The following is a 16,665-nucleotide window of genomic DNA, read 5'->3' as shown; positions in this document are numbered from 1 at the left end:
CTCTTTTCCTAAATGCTGCCTAAGCGCTTTTAAATCAGCCGGGCACGTGCACTCTCAACAAATCTGCTAAATCTGGCAGCCATACAGTACATGGATGAGAACCAACTGACATTCGGTCTTACAATGCCAGAACACAGATCGGCGCACCGGCCCTGGGGTACAATCGGCTACCTGGATAGCGATGTGTCGGTTGCTGATTCACTCGTAAGTGGAGCATCAGATTGAGAGACTTTCTCTGAGGAGTTTTGGAAAGCACCATGTAGAGCAGTGTTAATTCTACTATGAATTATTAGGCTAACAACAATTCAAGAAGTGAATCATTAAAGGTTTGACACATATTAATGAGGAATCCATTTAGACTGTTAATCCCTCCAAATTCTGTCACAAAGGAATATGAGGCAATTTGTTAAAAATGTGACACTGTGGTGTTAAATGTGTGCCACAGTGTTCTTTTTTATCCTATTGTCTATCGCCTATTGGCTGAAACTTGACTGTAATTATTTTCTCCCCAGAAAGAACACTTGAAACAAAGTTGAATGATGGCTCCACGGATGATTCTCATAAATTCATTTCTTGTTGAAAGCCGCATAGAAACACTTCCTGCATAAAAATGTGAAATAGTCTAAGAATTGACAAATTTAAAGTCATATGATGACCTGCTGAATTGGCAGTCTATTTATACGCTTTCAAAAATGCTAAAAGCCAAACAAAAAGGAATCCCATGAGAACAAGAATCAAGCTGGCCATTTACATCCTCTGCCTCTCTTTTTGTTCATCTCTTGTCTGCATATCAACTGGTTTTCTGAAGGTTGATCTTTTGTTCTGGAGAGAAGAAATTCAATAAATAATTAGTGACAGAAGCAAATGACCTGGATTGGACAGGAGGACTTCTGTTCAAATGGCATCATCCTGCAGAATGAATTAGTAGGATTACAATGTCTGTGGTGCCTAAACAGAATGACTAAAATGAGAACAAAAACCGTACTCAGCATGCTGAAACACAAATTCTTCTTTCAGGTGCACAGCCCACCTTTCAGCAGTTTCCTGTCATGTAACTCACACCCATTCTCCAGGCTATGGTACAGCACGGTGTGGCTGACATCCAGGTTAAAACAACTGCTTTCTACTCAAGCCATTTAAGAAATAACCTCACCTCGGTTTGTCACTCAAACTCTCGTGGTGGCTGTTGCCTGACATTTTGAGGTTAGGTTAAGGGGTTTTTTGGGGCGAGGAGGGATGGGGGGCACAAGGATGAGGTTAAAGTGAGCTGAAAGTATCAAGAATGGCTGTCGCTTTTTTGCAGTGTAAATTATAGGGATTTTCACTTGATCATTATCACACCTATTAAGGCCAAGTCAGTATATTTTATTCCTGTAAAATCTGAAGGTTTTACAGGAATAAAACTTTTCAAATTCTATAGTTTTGACTTATAAGGAAAATGATCGTACAATAGCAATGTTTTAGGGATTTATGCTTTTATATAATTTATCACAAAATTTGGTATTTACTCTATAACTGTTGTCTGATTGGAAAAAAATATTCATCAGTGCACTCAGAAACATTGTGGGGTCACCGGTTTCAGAAAAGCCACTTGTCTTCTTCTTATGATTAAACATTTTAGAACAAGTGTGCTTATTGAATATTTCCAAACATTCTCACTTTCATTCAGTCTGATTCTTTCTCCAACACTGAAAGTTGGACTCTCTTCAACCTGCCAAATCTTACTTTCACCCCTGCCAGAAGGGGCTGTCAGACATCATTAGAACCACTTTGCTCTGTTAAGCATCACTGGTCATTATAGCCATCAGTGTGATTTAGCTTCTTCTCGTCTACCATGTGTCCCTCTGCCCAAAGATGACAGGATCAGTTATGTGAGATAAGCCAGTTATAAGATGGCACCATAACAGATAACACACTAATCAGGGAGTTCCACAGTTCAAAGATGCTTATTGCAGTATGATAATCTCAGAGACCAACATGCACATATGGAATAATGCTTTGAGCAATCCCAGATGTCATGACTGAGAAGGCAAGGCTGAGACAAAAGAAGGATGAGAGGTGTGTCATGAAACTGTGTCAGTGCTTATCGAGCATATCTGTGAGCAGACAGCTGTTGGCATTTATTGTACTGGGGAGAGTTTAATAAAGTCAGATCTTGTTTTTGCCGGATGCACAATGCATTTATTGATATCTAAAAATAAAATGAATGATAAGCCAGAGATGTAGTAGAAGAAATGGGGAGCATTCTGTTGTCCACAAAAATAACCGTGGCTGGTTGTTTACTTCTTTTTCTTGAGAGAGAGAAGGGCAGAACATTGGACTGATGCAACAATATAATATACAGTTGCTCAGTGGGTCGAAAGATCGCTCCACATCAATAATTTCACAACAGAAAGGTCATTGCTTCGCTGTGTTGGTGTATTTACTGCAAAATGATTTTGATATGAGACCAGATTGGAGTGCAGAAGCTGCTGAGATGGTATTATATGGCATGAATGCCTTTGTAAAGAAATACCTCAGACTTTTCTCCAAAATGATCTGTGAACGTCTTGAGAATCCTGCGGAGAGACACATGATCTAATGATGGAATCACAAAAAACGATTACTTTATTGATCCCTGAGGGGGAAATTGCTTTTTGTCACAGTTGAACTGCTCCAGAAGATCCATGAAAAAACTCAGAATAAGAAAAAGAGTTAAAAATACGGGAATATAGAGGTATATACAGGTAGGTACAGCTTTTTGTGTCCAGTTCCATTCCTCCTCCTCTTAATGACATCACTGTCAGAGTGAGGAGTTGTACAATTTGATAGCCACAAGCAGGAAATATTTCCTATGTTACTTGGTAATGTATTTAGAACAAGCTCTGTTTTTAGCTATTTTTTCATGAGTTTGTGTATTTGGATGTGCTGTATCTTTTTTGCAAAGCAAAAGAGTGGGAAGCAACATATTGGCAAGCAGACAATATGAAACAACTACATTACATGCAATGTCTTCAACACACTGTTTTACTGTGAATTATAGATAGAAGAGCATGTTTAGTTCACACATAGGATCTAACATACATATGCTATTTGGGGCTGGCAACATAAATCCTGGGCCACCTAATTCAAAGATTTTCATTAACACATTCAGGCTTTCTGGATTATTGAAGAGGCTTTGGATGGGTTTGCTGTCCTTTGCCTGGAGTAATCTGCAAACTCTTGATGTATTTATTTATTTGTATGATGGGGGGACACATTTTAGTTTACTTCATTGTAATTGTTTCTAAAGTGGCCTATTGGAAAATATGTGCCTGTTTGTGGTTTTTGTACAAATTCCTTGAAACTTGCAATACCAAGAAACAGCAGTGCTTTGAGGTAAATGCAAACTTACCAAACATGTCATCGAGACTGATTCTAACTAGAATCCTGATGTATAACATGTATAAATTTACAGTTCTGATCATTTAAATAAAATGAATGAAGCAAGCTAATTAGTTTGTTTTGTATTCACTAATAAACCAAAGAACTGGATATATAAAAACTATTTTTAGAGATGCTACACAAGAAGTCACCAAAACAATGTCACCATGAGTTGGGTATGAATGTCAATGCCAAAGTACCTCATTTGTTCAATGGTTCTTGAGTCCCTTACATCAAAACCACAAATTTTGTTTTATAATGGCAAAGTTGAAGTCGGTGTGGGATTGTGTAAATTCTAATAGTTAGAACATGACCAAAATGTTTGACTTACCTTCTGACCAGTTTAATGGACTGACCAATCAGAGATCAACATTGTCATTCACAGTGCATCCCTCTAACATGAATGCCCATCCAATCTGAGTTGGAACCTCATCGCTCCTACACGTGACTTATGTTATCCAGCATGTTTGATGTAGTTCTGGTAATCCCAAATGTGAAGTTCCAGATCGGTACAAAACAAGATTTCGACTGGCTTTCCCAGTCTAGCTCCCACAGGATGGGAATGGAACACACAAGAAATGCTCACTGAACCACCCTTAGAGGTCTCCCATTACCATTAGTTAATCATGGGCTGACATAGCTTAATCCTAGATTACTCTATCAGGCAAATAATGGATCTTTCTTTTTGGAATGAATATGGGGAGTCTTAAATCTAGGATTAACAATTTCTCAAATTCAACGCTTATTCCTTCGGATTGTCATTGCAGAGGAAAGTGAGTGATTAGGGAGTTGGGAGCATGGGGGAAACGGCCTAAATTTCCTGTCATCTCCCTTACTACATCGCTCAACCCAGCCACCACATGCCTTTTGTCATTTGATCATGTTTAATAATTTCAACAATAAATTGACAGCCTTACGTACTGTTGAGTTTTACACCATTTCTATTATGTACGGTTTCCATTGACACGTTTTGGGATTTTGAAACTTGGCCATCTTCTCCACAGTGTTAGGGATTCCAAAGGAACCAGGCGTGAGAGTCTGAGTATCAATTAATAACACATTTTTAATTAGTTCAAAGTCAAAAACAGGCAGGGGTCAAAACCAGAAGATCGGGACAAAAACGGTACAAAAACGGCAGGCAAAAAATGTAATCCAACAAACAGGCCAAGGTCATTCACGGGGCATAAAAGACAAAATCATGGTCAAAAAAGGCAGAGGTCAAAATCCAGAAAAGGCAAGGCAAAACGCGTAATCGTAAGAAAGCTGTTTAGGAATAACAATTTGGCACACACGGATCTCTGCTCACTTACTACACTGCGACAGCGTTGAACTGAAATGAAGGACCTTAAATAGACCAGAATGCTAAACTAGGTTCAGGTACAACTGATGATTAACTAATTGACTAATGGGAAAGAACTAAACACGGACTGGCTAAAGACCAAACAAAACAATCAGGGGAAACAAACCAGGTGTAGCGAATAACGAATGTGGCAGTGACAGAAAACCAGAAAGTACATGAACTGAAAACCAATAAACAAAAGACAAAGTTAGGAACATATGAAAAAGGCAAAACAGAACATGGCAGATGCAGATCATCACACACAGTATATATTTTAAATAATGTACACTATTGTAATGTAGGCTCTTTAGAGGTTTTGGGTGATGTTAGGGAGTGTGCCAACTACCAATGATTCCTGTTTGATATGTTGTTGAGCAGCATGTTAGCATCTTGGGGTTTGCCTCCATAAAACCAACGACCAGAGTTGCCAGCCCTATTTCAGCCAAGAGCAATCCTCCAATACATTTTAGATGTGCAGAAATTCTAGCTCTACCACAATGTTTTTCTCTGCTGCCATTTCTGGCTTCTTTGTGCTGCAAGGTTAGCTTGCCAGCCAAGAATCTTTCACTGAGCATCAGCTCTGCAATGTTCATTGGCCGCAGACCATTGAATCAACAAACATAATGACAATAATCACCAAAGTACCCAAACAAAAACTATGAAGGTCAATCACCCACTCCCTGATATTAGCATCAAAGCACCGGTGTCTCCTAGCCATACAGAGCTTCTAATATTTATGCAGGAGCATATTATGTTAACATTTTTCATTTTCTGATGGCCCCATTGCCTTTTCTAATATTAATGCTATAAACATAACTATGACCGTTAGTGCTAAAATCTCATTCCACAGTGGATAGAGCTTTAGCCCCTGGGCAAAAAAGTTTGATTCCACCTGAGACCTTTTGAGAGTTTGCATGTTCTCCCTGTGTGGGTTCTCTGTTGTTTGGCTCCCACCTCCAAAAAATGCAACTTAGGTGATTTGGTCACTCTAAAAAAAAAAAAAAAGCATACAAAGACTATTGCAGAGACCCCTTTTCATATTTTTTACCTTCTAACATCATCTTTGAATAAATTCTCTGAAAATGTAAAAATGTTTTTGAAGATGGCTCTCAGTTTTTTCTTTGAGCACTGCAAGTTCCTGAAAGTGACAGCACTGGCTAGTGTGCTGTTCAGTACACTGTAATGTGTAATATAATATTCGTGCTGGAAAACATTAACAGTGCCAGCCAGTTTGTTTTGCAGTTCAAGATAAATTGCAGAGATTTGCACATTTACTGATATCAGATTTAAAAAAATGAAATACAATTCACTGATTGACTTATTTTATCTTGTATAAAAGTCTTTTCTCTGAACATGCTTCTTGCCTAAAAATAAATGAATGTGCGAGAAAGTAGCACACACTTTATAAAAGTTCATTTTTAAAGAGCGCTGTCTACTTTTTCTTGTCTTTTAGTAGTTTAGAAACACATTGAAGATGAAATGTATCAGCAGCCTCTTTTCTACTGTTTATGAAGATTCATCAGGAGCCTTTTAACAGGAAAAAAGCAAAACGTTCTCTTTGATCTGTCGAAAAGTGATTGTGATGAAAGAAACCCTGACTTTATTTCAATGCCAAATTTCAAACTGTGACAGGAGTTGCTTTAAGGACATATGTAAAGATTATTTTGATTTATTTTCTGCTTCACTGATCGTGGGTGTAAAGGTCTAATTGATGTTGCAGAAGTAGCCAGATGCTGTTATTACTTCCAGGAATGACTGCATAGCAATAGTCACGCGCTTCACTGTTTCAAATCGGCCTCATTCATCATTCTCTTTGGTAACAGCTTTTTATTTCCATGGGCACATTTTAGGTGTAGCATCCTTAGCTCATATTTAGGTCAGTGGTGCTTTCATACAGAATCAGTAATTGGATGTATACAGTAAGCTCCACTAATGGATACGTGAAACTGCATTGTTCCACTTTTACTGAAAATAAGAGGGCTTTTTCCACATTTGCTTTTTTTGTTGTTTTTTTGAGAAATAAGCAGATGGAGCATCTGTGCTTGAAGAAAACACCAAACCTATCCAGGTCATTAGTGCACTCAGCATTACTCCTCTTTTCTTTTCCTTTCCTTTCATTCCTTTCAGATGCCATTTGAAGTCTTCCATGTAACATGTGAAAAAAGCCCTTGTATTTCTATCATATGTGTGTTAACCAAGCTCTTTCTCAAAACTTTTTTCCTTTAAAAGATTTTTTCATCACACTAATGTGTGTGTCAGAGCTTGCGTGATAAAGACGAGTTGTTTCACCCTGTTTCCAGTCATAATGCCCTTAACAAAAGCCCTGAATAGATCTAAAATATCAAATGCTTCAGAGAAGTTCATGACGTGTGAAGTTGTTTTTTAAAGACATATTGACAACAGCACATCTCTCCAAGAACTTCCCAATGGAATTTTGATTATAATATCTTCAAAGGTAAAGAAACACTGAACAGTGTTCCTTCATTTAATTTCATACGTTCATAACATATTTAATCTACAGTATATACAAGCATGTGAATAAAAACAAAAAAACAAGAAAGATCAAACCTGTCTGCGGTGATGATGACACCCATCTTACCTCCATCTCCCACAACATCCAGTGAACCTCTGCTGTTTGTTGTTTGACAGTATTTTGGATCAAAATCTTTTTTAAGAGACATTTTTCTTCCCTTTGTTTCCTAAAGGAGGGCATTCACAGAAACATCACAGGGGTTCTGCAGCAGATATTGAACATTAAAACGAAATTAATATTGAATGTCACCATCTATTTCATAACAATTCATCCTTTATTCCACTGTTATTCTAGGTCTGATCTCCATATTGAGCAGCTCACCTTCAGGGCTCCATTGTTTTCTCCTTTCCTTTTCATTTGACCCCAGTTGGATCCACAAATCAGCAATGTCCAACTTAGTTAACCTCTCCCCTTGTTGTCTCCTGTGTCACCCTGGTCATCAATTAGCTATTAGTAGATTTGTTTTATTAGTTGACATATAATGTGCCAATAATCAGAGGGTACAGTATTCATTTTGCGTCTTTTTTAAGTCACAATGAAACAGCATTTTGTTTCTAACCCCACATTCTGAGAAATTTCAAATCCCACTCACCGACACAGATGCTCTCTCTCAACACATTGTCTGTAGATTTACAGCTGTCGTTCTTCCGTCTGTTCTGACCTTCCTCATATTGTATCATTGGGACGTCATGTTAACATTGCTGACAGAGCAGACTCAGAGTCAGCTATGAATGAAAGGCTGTGTATTCTCTTTCTACTTAAAATAAGGCCGCACATGTGCATTTTTTAGCTGCCTTTCTTTAATCACCCCCATGATATACTGTAACCTCTTCAAAAATATAAATAAATCAATATGCAAATTATGAGAAAGTCATCAGGGGATGTATCTGATGCCCCAGAATTCATACTGTGAATAGTATATTGTGTATAATGAGTAGAGGAGGAGCCTCCATCTGACTGAGGATCATGTTGTTTGTATTGCAGGCTATCACATCCCATGTTTAATTAGTTACACACTCATGTCTGGAGTGTGCAAAAAGTTCAGAAATCCTAGTTAGATTGTTAAAATAGTTAAAAAGATCTGGTATTTGAGGCTGTACAAAGAGTGCGGGAAAGCTGTTTTTGCCAAATGGGCTTTTTAGATGTATGACCACAGTTGGATTTTCCCTTGTGTCCAACATGAGGATACAACTGTGGTTGGCTTAGCATTCCAGATACTCTCCAGAAAACATACGGGATTAACCCAGATTTAATTTGAATTTCAAAGGTTCCCAAAGAGGATAAAGCCCATGAGAGCAATCATAAATGTCACTATTTTTCTGTTTGAAGGGAGTTTATTTATTTATTTTGGTGGGGGGAGCAAAGAAGGATGTTGCATATAAACTTAAATCTTCATACGTCCTCTACTGAGGACTTGAAAAAAATCTTACATTCAGCACCGGTCTCTGTTGCACACACTTTCATCACACACGTATTAACGTCTGTGTGTGAAAGACTCCCAAATTTAAGGTGTCAGTGTGCTTCAAACAAAGTGCCAGACCTCAAAAATGGAACCCTACATAGTTTGAAACCAGCAATCTATCAAGCATGCACTCCTCACACTGCAAGTGTGCAAAATAGAACGAAAGTAGAAATTGAATTTCTCAAGCTCTGCTTTTCATTCTTGGCACAGCTACTTCCTTCACTTCCTGTGTGAACACTGTGAATGCCTGTGAGAAAAGGCAAGCATGTACCCTGAATGAGTATTTAATTAACACGCAAGTGGAAGTGTTGAAGTCTTTTATTAACAAGACTCCTGCTTGACTTTCCTTTTATAGCTCTTTTTTTTAATGTAACTCCAGCCAGGCTGTGATCTTATCGTGCTGCTCCATCTGTCTAACATGGTTTTCATGCACCACTTACGCAAACAAACTACTATTAGCACATGTTCAAATACCCCCATTAAATGTGGGAGGTCCTTTTTATGCGCTTTCTAGCTCCTGCTCTACGGGTAAATGGACAGTGTGGGTCACTTTCACAGCACAGGGTGACTGCCGTCTAAGACGTTTTAGGTTGTGAGAGATACGAGAGCCGTGGCTGGATTTCACCACCAGAGAAGAAAAAATAAAATGTTCAAAAGATTTCAACTCTGTTGTACTGAACTCTAGTTGTACTCTGTTAATGCAATATACACATACGTATAGACAAACACGGGCTTTGAGAGGGTATCTCGAAGGATTGGTGAACCAGACTTACAATAAATACAGAATAAGCATTCTGTCCCACTTTCTCTCCCATCAGGATTGTAAAGCCTCAGCTTCTTTCTCTCCCCAGCTCCCCTCTCTTTGTAGTATTTATTGGACTCGTGCTTCGTTGAGCTGCAGGATCACAGCATTGGTCATCTTAGAGAAAAGGGAGCCGAGTTCAGAGACAGATAGAGTGAAGTAGCAGCTAAGATTTCTACGTTTTTTTGTTCACATATACTAAATGCACACAAACACAAACACACACACACTTCTGTATTCCTCCCTGTTGACAAGTCTTTTAAGAGCTCATCAACGTAATTGGATTTCGACTTTGTTCATTTCACGGTGTGAAATCATATGTTTAAGAGAGACAGCGGAAAGAAACAGGAATCGTGCCATTTTTTTTCCCCTAAACCCCATCCTTGTCTGGAGAAGACTGAGTTCCTTATAAACTGTGTAGGAACATCTATTATTGATGCTGCCTGTGTCTGTGGTTCTGTAGCAAGGGGCCTATCGGGGACAGCAGAAGTGTACTTCCTTGCTTTTATTCCAGGTTTCTTTCTGTCTGAAGCGCTTTTGGTGTGTTTGAATAATTGAAGAAAATACAAAGCATCTTGACCTATAGATTACATTAACACTTGTTTCTACATGCCAGTTTGCCAAAATGTAAAGTATAGACACTAGTGGTGACAAAATTATGTTAAATCTCATTGTTTTAAGTGTTTCAATGTGTCATGATCTTTCTTGTACAGGAAGGACTCCAGATGAGTCTGATGGACGGGAAGGACCATCCAGCCCACAACGCCATGAGATCACCATACCTTTGCTGCTGAGTGGCAGGCAACGCAGAACTCTTCATCACCTGAGGGCTGGGGTAAATACTCAGGCCACACAGCAGTGTGGTAATGCTAATAACCTTGCCTCTGAGTGTGCCTCAGCTGAATACAGATCTGATTGTGATTCCTGTCCTTTTGCCTTTTTCATGCTTGATTTTTTTTCCACAGAAAGCCCTGTATTCATTCTTCACCCTACTGTGGGCTCTGTCCTCAGTTGCTCCCACTACTTTGTTTTAAACATGTCCTCTTTTGTTTGTTGGATAGGACTTGGCCTCATTGGTAATGCATGCTGTACAAGTCTTCCTGGAACTTGCCAGCATTTCAAGATTTTTTTTTCTTCAAGTCATTAGTACATAAATATAGGAAATAATCTAGAAGCGGTCTTGTTGGTTGTTAGACTAAAGTATGCATGTATAAATCAGTACATTTAAATCACTCTCTCCAGACTCATTAGATTTCTGTTCACAGGTAAGGAAACAAGTAATTACCATAGCGACAGCTGGGAAAGAAAACTTATGAAATTTGTCATCTCCCTAGGAGATTTAGGGAAAGTTTTCCAGGGGAGGGAAGTGTGTCGGTGTAGAGAACTCCCTGAGCAATAAAATATTTTGTCATGGTATAAGGAAGTTATGTCAAAGCTGAGGGGTTTTCAGAAGATAGTCAGGAGGAGAAAGACAGCAATGTCAATTATATCATATGTCATTAACATGTGATCTAGTCATGAGGAAAAAAAACTGCTTAAATTAAACTGACTGCTGGCGGAACCCATGATTTACCCTTTCTTAGATAACTGACTTCCAATAAAGGACTATGAAACAGTTGTTAAGTTTTGCAGTCATTTCTTACAGCAAATTCCCCTCACCACACACACTCACACACATGCACACACACACACACACACACACACACACACACACACACACACACACACACACACACACACACACACACACACACACACACACACACAATGGCCACATTACACAAATATGAATGTACTGACTTTCAGACACAGCTGCAGACAGGCTTGCCCCCGACCTAAATATCACAGTACGTCTTAGTTATCAATTCTGGATAAATAATTCTATGTCTATTCTTCACTCATAGAAATGTTGTGGTTGTTTTTTTATGTCCCTGATAAAGGGTGGATACTGGATTATTCATTTTCTTTCATTTCTGTCCACATATAACTGGAATCTCAACACATTTCCTCAAACATTACTGGACACACTGCAGTGGCTTTTCCCAGATGTTGTTTAGGGTCCCTACAGGTCAAGTTGCTTATTTTTATACATTTCAGGACATGTATTAATGTCTTTGCTGATTTTTTGCCCATTATTGAGATTATTTTCTTTTCATATTAGTACTATTTAAGATTCCCCAAGAATATTTGGGTCCTCCAGAGCACATTTACTTGTTTTCAAGAGTTTTCAGGTCATTGCACATGTATGTGATTTAGGATTGAATCTCAAAACAAAGTCTGACATCTCATTTCCCAGTTTGTTGCTACCATAGATATGTGGCACCAAAATACTCTTGTCACAAAGTCATCATATTTGTTCCTGCTCTAAAATACAAGTGTTCTACCAGAAAAAAAAGGATATTCCATTTGCAACAATAAACAGTGAAGCTCTTATCAGTATGGAGGCAATTTGAAGCCAGTGCAGGAGGCAGACTCCATTGCTTACATTGAAAACTAATATAGAGAAAATTTATTGTTGAATTATTAACTGCTTACACAAAAAAATATTAGCATTAGCATTAGAGAGAGACAGCTGATAGAAAACATATGTGGTAAATCTAGCCCAATGTACCAACTTCCTGGCTTGAAATGTTATCAATGTGCTTTGCCACATCCTGCTTTATATACAGCTGATGTGTCACCATCACACAAAATGCTGATTCAAAGTAAGGATTGTTGAGATCTGAGCTCCACATCAACACTACATTTTTATTTGTTTTTTTCAGAGTTACCCCACGTCACTCCAGCTGCTGATACATGCGGAAAGTGAACAACTGATCCTGTCGCTGGAGAAAAATGAGTGAGTTTTCATACAATTAATTTTGTTTCCTTTCTACAATAGCTGGAACGGAGGACACCTGATATACAGTACATCATGTTAATGACAACTAATAGATAAACCAAAGCTTCCAGCTGTGGCTGACCGGGGTCATATATCCAAGATGAGAAGTTTTATTGGTCTGGGTTATCATATAGAGTATTCAAGGGAGCAGAAAATAATATGTCCCACAGTGATTGGAGCCTTTTATAGTTTAGTCTCTCTGAAGAGCCAAGACATGAAAGATGATAAAGAGTAATGCAGAAGAGAGCTTTGAGCATGTGCTTGTCCTCCGCTTCTTTGCTTTCACTCTCACTCCACTCGCCCTTCCAGGCTGTAGAAAATAGCATGGTGGACTGTAAAATGAGGGGTGGAGATTATTTGGAGTTCATAATAAATATGCATGCACATGCCCAAGCTGCTTTAGAGACAATGAAGTCCTGTAGAACCACAGGAAAAAGCACATGAAGGCCAGGTTGCATATCCAGGGAAATATATAGTCTCATAAGAATGATGGCATCACAGGTTGAAGTTTTGTTTGGAAGGGAGGCCTAATATTTTATCCTGCTGCTCTGGGACTTATATATTGACATTGGAGTGATGGACTGAGTCCACAACTGGTCAGACCTCCTCAACTGAAACTCTAGAACAAACACAAATTTCACAGCAGAGAATTTTTTTTATGACTGCTTCCACATTTCAAACTTTAGAACTGCATTCCCTATTGGTCTTGAAAATGAAAATGCAATTTAAAAATTAAACTAATAATAATCAATGCACCTCTGACATTGTAATGTAAGTCACCATTAGCAAGTTTAAATTTCAACAAATTGTCTGTCATGGGAATGGATAAGCAAGCAACTTATTAAAAAGTCTCTCCCACATATTTTGCCATACAAGCCAAATCATTCCTGCAGCTCTTGTTGAGGAATAACACACTCCCTTAACTGGCCTTTCCGTTCCCGACTCTCCACACGACCCCTGTGACATCAGAACCAGCTGTGAGTCATCCGTCACCAGCCTGAGACCCGGAGCATGGGAGCATGCTGCCTGTTCCCATTTGGCCAGTTCCCTATCAGACCAGATGTGTCCTCTGATATCATTTCACCAGTTTAGTCAAATCAAAACAGGTGGTCTCTGACCTCTGTTTGGATCAGGTTTGTCGTTGAGACTTTAATCATTCAATCGAGGACAGATGCGTGGCAGGAAAATGTTGACTTTCTGTCAATAAGGTTTATTAAATTAATCAACAGTAAAATTGTATATTTTGGAAGCAGAGTGCTTCTCCAGTATATTCATTTCCCTTCAGTAAACGTAAGAAAAAAATAGTCAACCTCAAGTCATAGTCATAGCCATAGTCATAGTCATGATTTTTAGCTTTACTCTCAATAAAAGAAAGCTGATTAATTAACCAAAAATCAGAGGTGGTAATTGCTCTGCTTTATGTTGACCACTTAATTTACACTTGAAGGCAGCTTTCATAACAACATGACTTTACAAGTGTAGTATGCTAATTTCTTTTTCACCCAGAGCTACCCTCCCGGTTTCACTCGTTGACGCTGTGTGGATGTCTTCATATTGTGTTGCATGGAATAGGTTTTACATTTTAATAGAGCTCAGCGGCCTCCATAGAAAATGTCTCGATAGGATGCTGAATGTGTGGGATGTTCCTTCTGCGGCAAACAAGTCTCATCACGTACATGATAATTTGAAGATGTACTGAATGTTGAGTACTTCAATTAAACCTGAACTTCAACCTTCAAATAACAAGCAGGTGAGAATAATGAAAGCAACAGAGTCTGACGTGTATTTGACTTTAAGGTTGGTCAATATACATGTGGTGAAAATAATTATAGGGAAGGGAGAAAGAATGGAAACGTCTCCGATGGTGTTATTGAGGTCATGTAGATACCTAAAAAACTTCTATGTGTTCATCCTTTTTCTTTACCTTGAATCTGCTGAGTCCATGCAATGTGCACCTGTATTACCTGATCCACAGCCTGTGTGAAATAATTTCAATATAAACGTGCCACCAGATCCACTTAATAAACTTGTTTTTTGGCCCCGTCCCAGGAAAACTTGGCAACAGCAGGACAAGACTAGAGCACAGATCTGCTGAGAGAATTCAGTGGGGTCCAGAGTCTATGTGTGTGTGTGTGTATGTGTGTGTGTGTGTGTGTGTGTGTGTGTGTGTGTGTGTCAAAGGTAGCGAACAACTAGAAAGACTGAATGAAGATCCAGTTTGTGTGTATGTTTGTGTGTGCGTGCGTGCGTGTGTGTGCTACAAATGTCAAAAAACATCCCTGTTCCTGTTTGTATAAGGCTATGCCACCGACTCTCTTTCTTTCTCATTTTTTTTAGTGTTAATTTTATTTTAAAGGAATCTCTGAACCACAACAGCAAATATGGACATGACTTAGACCAGCCTCTGTGCTTGTTTTCAACAGCTGGCACTCTTCAATCAATTTCCTGCACCACAAGCCAGTTCATTTAAAATAAGCAGCTAAACAAAGTTAAAAAAAAAGAAAAAAAAGGAGAAAATGTCTTCCCATTCCTCTTCCTCGAGGAATGGAAATGAATCGCCACGAGGTATACAATATTTGAGGTTCTACATGCTGTACGCTGCCAACACAACATACAGACCTTTGCCAGCAGCAGTTGCTTCGCCGTATAACATTGATCACTGGCAAAGTTGGCCAGCTTCTGATGATTAATGGTGGTCATATGGGACATTCCACATTAGTCTTGATTAAAGACTTCAGTAGCACTGTCTAGGGGGCCAGTGTGTGTGTGTGTGTGTGTGTGTGTGTGTGTGTGTGTGTGTGTGTGTGTGTGTGTGTGTGTGTGTGTGTTAGAGACAGAAAAAGAGCGGAGAGTGGGAGTAGTATCACAGATGTGTAGTTTGGCCCACTTTCTAAAGTTTTGTTCATTTGGTTTTATCTTTTCAGCATAATATTTTGTTTGTCTTATTTTTAAAAAAAGGTAGATTCTACGTGTAAATGAACAGTAGAGGTATGTATGGCTAAACCAGTGTGGACCGTGTGGCATTTGAGTGAATGTGTATGAGGTGAAATGCTAGTCAACCTATCAGGTTAGTAGCTTGATTCCTTTATGTAAGGAAGTGTTCTTGAGCAGGACACTGCATGGATTGTTCCCTGGGTGGCTTAAAGCCTGCACGTTGACTGTTTGGCAGCCTTTTGGTCTTAAAACATTCGGTTGGAACAGCTGTTTAAAGCCGGTCAGTTCCCTAGAGCTGAATATCTTGAGTGGAACATGCTCCAATCGATGTGCTGGATGTTGAGTGAAATAAATCTTGTTCTGTGTTGAAAGCAAAGCTACTATCAAGATTATACTCGATAGTCAATGATTAACATTAAAATGAAAACCTACACATTTGTCCAGACAGCTGATGGCATGTTAGGTTACTTCATACTTTTCATTACATATAAGATAGTTTGATAAGTACAGAATTGGTATTAGAGGTATTTATCATTAACACCAAGCATTTCCTTTCAGTCCACTAGAGAATATAGGAAAATAAAAAGCAAAATAATTTGTGACGCTAAACACATGCATAGAAAATCTTCACAATGATTTACGTCTACAGCCTAATAAACAGTACCCAACCGTACTGGAGGTATTTAAGGTTTTTTTGTGTATACAGTCTGTGAGACATTGTTTGAGATGGATAGAATCACATTTACTAACTTGTCTTTGAGTTTGCTCTTGACAGAAAACAAATAACAACCATCTGCAAAAGGACTCACCCACATGTGGATGCAAATATCCAAACAAGAATAAAAGTCTGCTCTTGGATTCTGTGTAGTGATCCTCTGTCAAGAGTGATTAATAAAGGACTATTTAGGATAGCATGAGTTCATATTTCTAGTTTTATCATTTAGCATTCAGTTACTGTGAGTGTAACCATCAAATTTTGGCAATTAAACTGATTCCTTCATCATTGGTTATTTTTTCCTCTGAATATTTTAGATTTTAACTATTCTGACAATGCTGTCATTTTGGATGCAGTCATAAGACATGAGTGATTTCCGTATTTGTTTTATTTTATTGTTTTATTGAATCTGATCGGTTATTGAATCTGATTATTGAATCTGAATCTCACCTGTGTGCTTTAATCTGATTGGCACCATTATCATCATATACTGTACATTCTACATACATTTTTATTCCTAAACTTGGCTTGAAACAAATGAATGCAACTCAGCTGTCAACGCAGTTTGGTCTTTAATATATTATAGAACTTGACTTC

General features: G+C 38.5%; 1 protein-coding gene across 2 annotated transcripts in view; it reads left to right on the top strand.

Moving 5' to 3' along the window:
- Window positions 1-16,665, top strand: part of adam12b (ADAM metallopeptidase domain 12b) — a 68,362-nt gene that overhangs the window by 2,904 nt on the left and 48,793 nt on the right. For both annotated transcript variants that reach the window (XM_068327632.1, XM_068327633.1), the window contains exons 2-3: window positions 10,252-10,373; window positions 12,304-12,377. In XM_068327632.1, the coding sequence (XP_068183733.1) occupies window positions 10,252-10,373; window positions 12,304-12,377 (196 nt within the window). The remainder of the gene's footprint in view (window positions 1-10,251; window positions 10,374-12,303; window positions 12,378-16,665) is intronic.

Source organism: Antennarius striatus, chromosome 11, assembly GCF_040054535.1.
Source record: "Antennarius striatus isolate MH-2024 chromosome 11, ASM4005453v1, whole genome shotgun sequence".
In the NCBI taxonomy this organism is placed as follows: Eukaryota; Metazoa; Chordata; class Actinopteri; order Lophiiformes; family Antennariidae; genus Antennarius; species Antennarius striatus.
Note: the sequence above shows the minus strand (reverse complement) of the source record. Positions and strands in the feature narration are given on the sequence as shown.